This window comes from Bombus vosnesenskii, unplaced genomic scaffold (genome assembly GCF_011952255.1).
Source record: "Bombus vosnesenskii isolate JDL3184/JDL3185 unplaced genomic scaffold, Bvos_JDL3184-5_v1.1 scf7180000013395, whole genome shotgun sequence".
Lineage (NCBI taxonomy): Eukaryota > Metazoa > Arthropoda > Insecta > Hymenoptera > Apidae > Bombus > Bombus vosnesenskii.
Window position 1 is genome coordinate 717,345 of NW_022883020.1, and position 10,774 is coordinate 728,118.

A 10,774-nucleotide genomic window follows, 5' to 3' on the forward strand; every position below is an offset into this window, starting at 1 on the left:
GAGTACGTGTGATACATTATACTCTAAACACATAATTTCCATAGGAAAAGCTGTATGTGTCTGCTAAACTTTACGTTTACGCAATATGCTCTGTATGAATTATTATGAATAGATCGTGGATTTTTATGCATTTACAGCGAATTAGAAAGCGTAGAACTTCACAAAATTGGTGAATGCACATTATAACGTATTATATATTTTTTTCAAATAATATTTTTCCAAGTATAGCGCTTCTTTAAGTTTATTGCAAAAATATTCCGCTTTTTTAAAATTATATTCTCACAAATATGAATTTGCATAAAAATCCGCAGTCTAATTATGATGCTTTTTTCGGAAATTCGCGATTCCTCGTGATTGTTTTTACCAAATCTACGCGTGGACACGGTGAACGTGTTAAATGACGATCAGATTTTTAATAGACGAGCCGTCCATAGGCGAGGGCAGGGCCAGCAACAGCGAGAACATCGGCAGACTTGGCAGCCTCTGTGGCCAGGTTCAATTTCTCGTTAAGATGAGCGGTTGCATGGGCGACTTTCGCCACAGCCACTTCCGGCGTGTCCTGCACCCTTCCGTCTGGGCCAATGGGTGCACCAGGGACCACCACCGCGTTGCTGGCTACTAATGGTACGGTGACTGTTGCTGGAGCAGCAGCGACTATCGTCCCCGATGATCTCACCGCCTCGTTCGCCAGGTTAATCCTCTCGTTGATCTGAGCTGCTGCGTGGGCTGCTTTTGCTGCTGCTACCTCTAGAGTGTCTTGCACCCTTCCGTCGGGACCTACTGTCGCTGCTTGCACCACTGGGGCCACTATACTGCTGGCTACCAGAGGAACCAATGGTCTGAAAGAAGGACTTTTCGTTTGAGATAGTTGTTTTAAGACAGGATCTGAAGTTTACGTAATAACTCAAACTCCAAAGTAATTTCTAAAACACCGAAAACAAATCTTTGAACTCCCATCAAAAGCCTTCCTTGGTCAAACAACCCTAAACATTTTTCTAACTTGCAATTCTTACAAAAATCATCTTTTAAAATTCCAAAAATGTCAAAATCTCTCTAATCTCCAATCCCAAATAAAATCGCCCGTCAAAATTGGAAAAGAATCATCTGTCAACCCCTACCCGAAATTCACCTGTTAAGATCCGCAGCGACAGATCTGACCGCCTCGTTTGCCAAATTAATTCTCTCGTTAACCTGAGCGGCAGCGTGCGCAGCCTTGGCGACAGCGACTTCTGGGGTGTCCACCACCCTGCCATCAGGTCCAAGCGGAGCGCCAGGTACCAAAACGTTTGGTGCAGCGATCAACAGCGAAGACTGTTTAACCTGGACCTGTTGCAGGCCTGCTCCTGACCTGGCAGCCTCGTCAGCAAGCTTCAATCTCTCGTTGAGGTGAGCAGCCGCGTGTTCCGCCTTGGCGACAGCAACTTCCGGCGTGTCTAGGACCCGGCCATCCGGTCCGACAGGAGCTGCAGGGGTTAAAGTGGCGATCAGGGGCGCGGACAGGAGTCCCGGCTTGGCCAGGGCCGCAGAAACCAGGCCTGCCAATAGCAAACCGGAGACTGGTCCCATGACGATCGTCGCTTTATGGTGTTTCAGAGGTTCAGAGGCTTCCGAGTGCCGGCTAGTTTCAAGAAGGGATCGATCGTTTCGACTGGACCGTTAGGAGATCGTTGGACGCGCTCGAGACTATGAGACGCGTCGTCCTAGATCGGCTTTTATAGCTGTTAGATCGGTATAGTTGTATAGTTGGCATTATAGATCACGTAACGAATAGGGTGGATTTTTCGAGACGATGGATCTGGACCACTGGGTGCAGACTGTTTCCGTTCCCCTCCGGGGCAAGGTAAGCTTGTTTGTAAAACGAGTAACAGGCTCTGCGGGCGGACTGCTCCGACGTCGTAGCCGAGAAAAAATGATGGGCTCTCCATTTTCGTGGCTCTCTCACTAGCACGGGAAGACACCCGATCCCGTAGTCATCTCTCCGCGCCTAGCCTGGCCATGGACACCAAGGGCGATGTTGGCGAAGGCCGACGATCGCGTAACCGTCCCTCGACTATCGATGTATCGGCGATAAGCTGTCGCCAGGTTGCATCACGTACCAGGATTTTTTTATCCGTGTAGCGGACTCTTGCTACGCGGGAATTTTAAGGTGAGTTCGGGGAGCTGTATTGAAAATATTATTTCTTTGTTTCCGTAATTGGAACAAGCTGTGGTGAAAAGGTTTAGGTGCTTCGTTAGCGAATTACTTTTTACTTTCCCTTATTTTTTAACGTTGTTGAGATTGTTCTCGAGATTGTTTATTCCTTTTACGTAATTTTAAAGGTAAAATAATTTATGAAACTTAACCACTGCATTTTGTAGTAAATTAATATTGTTACAATAATGAGGGTATAACGTAGCGGTGTGGTATCGAAACGTATAATAAAATGGAGCTGTAATACTATCTATAGCATTGGCATGATATTACCATATTATCGTCGCGTAAATGTTAACTTTAGGAACCGATATGTACTTTAATTGAAAGATTATATCAAACCTTTCTCATAATTTTTATAACATACAATTTTTTAATTTTACGATTAATATTCACTCGATATTCAATCGTTCGAAATAATGGAGTAGAATAAACATGTTTTATAATTAATAATTAGTAACAATTAATGTTTTATCGTTATAATTAATAATTAATAAGTTATTAATTAATAAAGAAACACACTGTGTCGAATATACTGAAAACGAAATTTCTCAACCCGTATACATAATACGTTACATAATGATCTACGAGCTTCTACCTGAAACGTGACACTGAAACATGGTTTTTTACAATCACTTGCAACATATTATTTCTTATTACACATAGCGCCAGTAATCTCCTGTCGTACAAAAAAATTCTACTCCATTTCAGCCTGACACATCAATATCTGGCAATGATAAATGCAACCAGCAAAATATAATAAAAAATTCATAAAATTTGTAACCGTGGAAAATGATCAAATTTTATTTTATTAAAAGTATTACAAATTTATTTAATATTTAATACAGTGATATTATAATTATTTGATACTTTCACTAACACAAGTAAAACGATAGAAACCAAACGGAAATTTGTTTTATTTCCAAAATATTATGACGAGTTCTACTTTGGATGTTTCGTATAATTTTTGGATATTCTTGTGCATTTCAAACTCTCCCTATCTTCCTAGTAAACAAATAAATGCAATTCACGGGATACCAAACCAAAAATCTCAAACAGAAACAAACGGACAATTAAAATATCTCAAAGTCGTTAATTTAAATAAAAATCTACCGATTCAATCACCTTTTCAAACGTGACAAACAAAACCATAATTAAACGTCCACTGTGTTATCCGTTTTAACAATCTGTCTCGACAGTGTAAAAATTCCAAATCCATTAAACCAAACAGCGATCCTTAAACCTAAATTTCCCTTTCAAACCAACAAAAAGTTAATTAAAATTCCCCTACGCATTTCGTTTTAAATTGTCAAAGAAACTCGAAGGCCACTGAAGTAGGAAATCTCGCAACAACTCCTTAAGAAGTTCACCTAATCCATTAAAAGAAGAAAAAAACGTACAAAAAAGATTGAGAAAAGGAAGAATGGAACGTTGGAAGTGGTTCGATCAACGATTCGAGGGTCATGGAACAGAGAAAGACGAATTCCAATCGGATGTCGATCAGGACGAATGTCAATGTCAGGTGTAGTTGATTTTATTGGACAGGGCGTCTCCCATTCGCGCGTTCTCCCATCGATGAACACGTGCCCCATGGAGCGAAACCTTTTCTCCCAGGTGCTATATAAAGACGAGGGGACGAAGTGGACACCATGAGACCGGACCAAGGCACCTTGGCGAGTACTGTACCTCAGATAGCGCGCAAGGAGCCACGTTTGTTTCACGAGATGAAGACCCTGGTGAGTGTTTTCTCGGCGAACGTTCAGCCTTGGTTTTTCTTGGTTACTCGTGTAAATTTTCTGCTTCTCTTTGTTTCTTCTACCTCGAGCTGTTTGAGAAGACGCTTTGTAAAGATACGCGTGCCCAAGGCAATACCGATACGTATCCTTATTCTTTTATCAGGTTCTACATCTTATTCTCGCAGTGACAAATTTTTGTACGCATATAAAAGTATCGTTAAATGATACGAAATTTAATATATTTGTTAGAGTCAAAAATGAGTACACGATTTACTAAAATATATGCCGTGATATATACCGTGGTTTTTACTATTGATTCGTATTCCTACGTATTTTGTATCTTCTCAATCAATTTTCAATTTACGTTTGACACTCGCTCTCTTCGTCTCTTGTCGAGTAAATTTTACGTCTTCGAAGTGTATACTCACCTTCGACTCTCATTATTCTTGGGTTTAATTAATCAGTGTGTAAATTCCACACTAAGTACGATAGTATACAATAATAAACATACGTGAAAAAATTGGAACCTGTATTTTTAGCAATCAGTAAATTTAATTAAGAGTAATCGGGAATTGAGAAGTTTTCTATCTCGTGAATATAATATTTGCTATTTTCACTGTAACGAACTTTAATCTTTCAGTCATAGTATCATCCAGTGATTTAGAAAATGCAGCGATCGAGAATTACTATATTTTCTAATCCACAAATATAATATTTATTATTTTTACTGTGACAATCTTAGAATTGCCTACTTTTGAATATATTCGTAAGTTGTTTATACTCGGAAATTTTTAAATTTGAATACATGCATATGATATTATCAAATTCAAAGTCGAATAAAATCCTTGCGACCCTAGAAATCCTAAAACGCTCATAGTCAAAATAATCGTGTGTTTCACACTGCGACATAATACTATTTTAAGCAGTAAGAATCCCCAACTTTTTCAATTCCAGATTGTTCTCTCTGCCGTGTTGGCAGCAGTATACGCGCGTCCAGGCCTTCTGCTGGCGCCACAGGTAGCAGCTCTAGCGCCGCCCGTTACCATCACCAAACTAGTACCTGGTGCACCCATCGGTCTAGATGGCCGAGTCGTAGACACTCCGGAAGTGACTCTCGCCAAAGCAGAACACGCAGCAGCCCACATCAACGAAAGAATCACATTGGCTAACGAAGCATTCAAATCTGCCGATTTAATCGCTTACACAGGACCTGTAATCACCGGTAGCCTGCAACCTGTGGCTGTTGCAGCCAAAATCGTTCCTCCAGCTCCTCTAGGACCCGATGGCCGCGTTGTCGACACACCGGAAGTCGCTCTAGCCAAAGCAGAACACGCTGCTGCTCATATCAACGAGAAACTTGAACATGCCGCTGAACAAGCATCGAAAGGAAATTTGGAGCTTCCTGTGGTTCTGTCCGCATACTCTGCTCCAGTTATTCAAAAGGTTTTGATATAAGGACAGGACACGACTGGCTGGATTGTCTTTTGTGGCGACGTTGGTTACGTGGAACACTCATTTTTTGTACATAATTGTAAGCCGATTAAATAAAGCGATATTTAAGAATATAATGATTATTACATGGAGTTTTTAGTATCTTTCGCTTGTTCTTTCCTTCACTTTGATCTAGAATTTTCTACTTTAATGTTCAATGGGTTTTGGTCAAATTTGTAAACCTTTTGAGAAGTTATGCTTATATAATTCATTGAGTAAATTTGTTTTATATATTTCATTAAGGGATGAAGTACGATGATACGTAAGGGGTAGGAATATTTTATGAATGGATTTTCTTAAAGATATATTTAGTGTTGTAATTGTTTGAGATCGTTATTTCTTCGGCATATGACGATCAGTATATTACGTATAGAATTTTAAACAAAATATCGTCCCTTAAAAATTGTACTTCGATAGACTGGTTATTTTTTATTTATACTTATACGAGAAGTAATTAATTATAAAATCAATCAATAAAATGTTAATGAAAAAAAGCTCAACTGAACAGTACTTAAGCAATGGGTACATGTATGAAGTTTATTACTTTTTGAAAATAATGCCCTAAATAGATGATAAATCTTTATTCATTTATAATATAATAAATGTGTCTTTTGCATAGTCGTGTTGTATCTTTCCCTCTTTTCCTTACTCTACCCCATCTTTTACGTTCCGTACCTCACATCCTACATCTTATGTCATAAATCCCACTACCAATACTCCAATTCCCATACCTAACAAGGTAAGGTAATTTTATATTTGCTATCTTCTCACCTATATCCCATATCCAGTATCTCTAACCCACATCTACCATCCTAATTCCGACATCACGTCTCTATTCCATATGTACCTAGCGTACTTTATTCTATAGCACATTTTCCACATTCCTTTATTAAAGCCGACAGATTACCTTTTCCACTAAATGTAAAATGGAGGCCACAAACTGCATATAAAATATCGATTAATCCCACAAAATGAAATTTGTCGCCCGCAATTTTCCCACAAAGCCCACAATAGAAAATTCGTTTTCCATCGAATTACATTTTGTGGCAGGCGTTGTTTCGTGGGCTTTGTAGGAAATTTGTGGGCTAGAAATTATATTCTGTGGGAAAAATACTTTTGTGGGTATTTTAATTGTTTTCTCTATCGTCTAATTTGGTAATGGGATGCATTATGCAGTATAATGCGTGGACGTGGAGCGTAAATTTTTATTTGTGTGTATTAGAAATGGGATACACAACGAAAGACCGAGGAAATGAAATAAGATACGTAAGGAATGGAGTAGCGTCTCGGTATCTCCATTATTCTTATCAAATTCTAATTAAATCTGTTTCTTCCTTAGCTATTTACAATGCACAATTTTATTCAGATATTACTCAAAATTATTAGCAATTTTAATATGAGAAACAAGGAAAAGCGGAGGGCGGTGTGCTTGTGTCTACGTTTTCTTTGCCTTTCGTATTCTAAATTTGGTGAAACTAAAATTGAAATATCTTTTAAACCAGACACTCTGTATCCTACCTATCTTAATAGGTTCTCGTGAAGAATTCGAAAAACGCATCGAATGGTTTATAAAAGATTATAGAGCCTCTTTCAAAGGAAGAGTACATGAATCGCGTTAAACAGTGTAAAATTTTCCTTCTGGGACAGAGTTACAGCCTAGAAACATCCTGTATGTAGTAACATTATCATACGGAATTTTATGCTACAAAAAATTCCAAACTAAAATTCTCGGATGATACATCGGACAAAAATGATCATAAATTCAGTCAATATCGAACCGCAGCTTTGTCGAAAGCTAAGTAATATCGCACATAAATTTTCCATGCATTTCTCACCCTTCGTTTGGGAACCTCTGTTTCACGCCGTTCCTTCGTCAGGATATCGAGGAATACGAGGCAGTCAAGGTCGCTACTCGAGCCTTTTCCTGCGCCCACGAAGAGTATTGTCCACGTACGCGCACGCTCCGAGACGTAGAAATAAATTCGATCACTATTGTCAAGAGACTATAACAACGACATGTTCTTACGATGGCAGCTACGAAGCTCACTATCGTGTCTCGATTTGTTCAGAAATATAAACCTTCAGAAATTGTAGAATAAATCGGCAAGTTTCTTAATCATACATTTTATTTAATTAGATAAATTTAGTTAATAGTGTATAATAATATTGCAATTACACGTATAATACACCGATGCTAATAATTTTGTGATACTTTAAAGTATTATATAATCGCACTTAAACGAATTAGAAAGTAAGTAAATAGGGTAATGAAGTTGTTAGAAAATGTTACATTTGTTGGTTAAGATAAATACACAATGGACTTCCGGCTCCAGAGGACTTCGGAAAGAGTTCAGTGTCCTTCGAGTAACACTCGTTTCAAAGTCACGAAAATTACGATATTCACGGTCGACGAGTTTGTTCCTCAATCACGGGGCGTGCCTCTAAAAAGAGACTATTACGATAGCTTATCTCGATCGAAAGAGGACTGGTTTATATTTCCCCGATCATTTTAAAAACATTGTCACAGACAAAAACATACGATTATAAATAGAAGAAGATTAACAATTTTCTAAATTTTTTAGTGTTCTACGTATAAAACTTCTAAGAGTTTCGACTGTAAAATTTGTTTAATAATAAATAATTACTAAAGTAATTCTAGGAATTTGTTACTTAATTTCTACTTTTTACGTCTTTCTCTTAGGAATTAAAAAAAAATTTTTTATGTAAATGAAATATCTTTTATTTCTGATATAATAAATTACATTTCATATTTAATTCCGTAAATGTTAGTTGTCTTGCGATAAAGCGATCTTGGAATTCGGGAGAAAAAGATTAAAGCGACTATCTCGCTTTTTTTTTAGGTACACAATGCGTTCTTAATGACTTCTAATTAAGTACAAATGTGTCGGACACAATATGTACATAAATTAAGTAGATGATCTTAACGAGTTTCTAGATTAATTAAATAGCGATAAAATATTTCACTTTGTTGGTATCATAAAAATTCCCGAAGCAAATATTCCGTCAAAACTAAAATAAGAATTGATCATTTTTATAGTTTATTCTCTTACCTTTCTAAATTACCCCCATTCATTTATCATTGTAATAAAATTTTAACTATCTTCTCTGAAAATATAGAAAAAAATTTATGCCCTTTTTCATAGTCGATGACTAATTTTGATTGTTGAGAAATAATTTCGTATAAAAGTGTGACATTTACAAATTTAGAACGCCCATTTAAAAATTTTATTACATCTACAAAAAATCCTGATCAACGTTTGAAAAACTTTTGCTGGAAATATTAATGTACCTTTTTTCTGACTAATTTCGATAATTGAAAAATAATTTTATAAGGCAAAGATACGAAACAAACTTTGACAAATTTTCTTTCTCGTAGTCTCTGACCCGTATTGATAACGAAATATTTTCAAGAGATGACCGCAATACAGTAATTGAAAAATTGATCCGTGATGTAATATCAAAGGGTTTCTCCCAATCGATTGAGAAAAAAGGGAACACGCCGGCTTTCTAATATTACTCGTACGCAGTTACAAAATCGTTTTTACGATTGTTATTTCGCCAATTGAAAATTGTCTTCGGTGATTGTGACACCTGGACAAGCAAATATTCGCGATTTCCCAATTACACATGCAATAGGGTGACAAAACAGTCTTCGTAGTTATTTTCTTGCCTTTGACGCTTATTTGATTGTTTCTTTCGACATTTGCTTCGATCAATTACATTAATCGATTTCTTAAAGTTATTAGACCATTATGAGGAATATCGATTGAATATAAAGTTGGAATATTTTGTTACATAGATGTTGGACATTCCGAATTTCTTCGAATTTCTTTATAACTTAAGTTTGGATGTTTTGGATTTGCTCTCGAATAAACGTTGGATGTTCAAAATTTCGTTATGAGTAAATTTTGTTTCAAATGAATTTTAAATTTATATTTTGATTATTAAAAAAACTATTTTTATTTGAACAAATAGAAAAATTTTGATTATTCGTAATTATTAAAATATACATTGATTCTTACAAGAGATGTCTTAAGAAATCTTACAATAGTCAACGATTTAAATAAACATTATTAAATCGAGATAGTTGTCGTTCGATAAATTCTGGCTCGAACAAAAAATGTTTCTGTCTGTTACATTTTAATCACTTGATGTCACGAAAGATTAATTTTTTCAATGTCTCTTAAGTTATTTGACTATGGACAGCCGTAATTGATGAATTGCACGCATTTTAATTATGTATCTACATTTCGTTAACGATCTACTTCATTGTATCGATATCGCTTAAAACAGGTAGCTATTGAAACGATCAATGTAGAAATCGTAGATTTAATTTCCGTATCGATAATTTATGGTTGCATTGAGATTCTGGTTGGCTCGTTATTTATTCACAATCTCGAGAATGGAACGAATGAAATATAATTTTATATTTTTGGTATTTCGTTTGTACACGTGTATATGTAATGTTTATAAATTATTATTACACAGTTATTAATTAAATTTTGAAAAGGATTCGATACTTCTACTCTTGGAACAATACAAAATTCAACATGTGTCGGAACAATAAGTCGCGATAAATCAATAAATGAAACAATCACGACTAATAATAAATCAGACATATAATATAGTCGTTAATGTTCTTGTTAATACCTGTTAATTAATCGTGACACCTCTGCCAGGCATGACACGAATTTTTCATACGAATCGATTTCTTTGATCGAACGATCTGACTTCGTACACTATAATCATACTTCGAGAGCGATGCAAAAATATTGAAGGAATGCGTTCTTGCTGCAGAGTGTCCTTCAGCCTCGAGTCCTTCGTTCGTTCAGGGTTGGTAAGTCGTTTAACACTCCCATGCACCGCTTTGTTTTAAAGGACAACGAAATGCTGGGCGAGAGGAGAAATAAAACAAAATGGAGAGAGATCTCGACAAGTTTTATTTCATATATGATAAACGACGGCTTAATGAACTTGTCCATTACTGCTTTAAAAAATGACTGAAATTATTAGAATTCGCAAAACCCTTGATAATATACTTTCTAAGTAAAATTTCTACAATTTATAATTAAGAGAAAAAGAATATTTGATAAATATTCAAACAGAGAGGATAGTATAAATTAGTTTCGAATTTTTAATAAATTTAGATATGGAAGAACTTTATATTTTAAAGAGAAAAGGAAATAAAATACGAAAGGGAGATGTAGACATTGTACTATTATTACATTAAGCATCTTCTCATAAGCGCGAACATACAACTATTTCCCATATGTAATTAGAAAGAAAAGTGTCTCGGATGTAACTTCCTCTATCACGATGTAACCTATTTCTCATG

General features: G+C 36.2%; 2 protein-coding genes across 2 annotated transcripts; one reads left to right on the forward strand and one right to left on the reverse strand.

Moving 5' to 3' along the window:
* Positions 1–341: 341 nt before the first annotated feature.
* Positions 342–1,633, reverse strand: LOC117237641 (cuticle protein 18.7-like). The gene is made up of 2 exons (XM_033501808.1): positions 1,130–1,633; positions 342–839 (listed from the first exon to the last, which is right to left on the reverse strand). The coding sequence occupies exons 1-2, from the start codon at positions 1,564–1,566 to the stop codon at positions 413–415; spliced, it is 864 nt and encodes a 287-aa protein (XP_033357699.1). The 5' UTR covers positions 1,567–1,633; the 3' UTR covers positions 342–412.
* A 1,822-nt stretch (positions 1,634–3,455) lies between these two features.
* LOC117237643 (cuticle protein 18.7-like) lies at positions 3,456–5,487 on the forward strand. The gene is made up of 2 exons (XM_033501811.1): positions 3,456–3,927; positions 4,882–5,487. The coding sequence occupies exons 1-2, from the start codon at positions 3,841–3,843 to the stop codon at positions 5,380–5,382; spliced, it is 588 nt and encodes a 195-aa protein (XP_033357702.1). The 5' UTR covers positions 3,456–3,840; the 3' UTR covers positions 5,383–5,487.
* The last annotated feature ends 5,287 nt before the right edge of the window (positions 5,488–10,774 follow it).

What these genes read in the sequence shown, in the direction of transcription:
- LOC117237643 (XM_033501811.1), top strand. Translation starts at nt 3,841, where the DNA reads ATGAGACCGGACCAAGGCACCTTGGCGAGTACTGTACCTCAGATAGCG. An exon ending in TTCACGAGATGAAGACCCTG is followed by an intron (nt 3,928 to 4,881) that starts GTGAGTGTTTTC and finishes TTTCAATTCCAG; the next exon opens with ATTGTTCTCTCTGCCGTGTT.
- LOC117237641 (XM_033501808.1), bottom strand. Translation starts at nt 1,566, where the DNA reads ATGGGACCAGTCTCCGGTTTGCTATTGGCAGGCCTGGTTTCTGCGGCC. An exon ending in GTCGCTGCGGATCTTAACAG is followed by an intron (nt 840 to 1,129) that starts GTGAATTTCGGG and finishes TCCTTCTTTCAG; the next exon opens with ACCATTGGTTCCTCTGGTAG.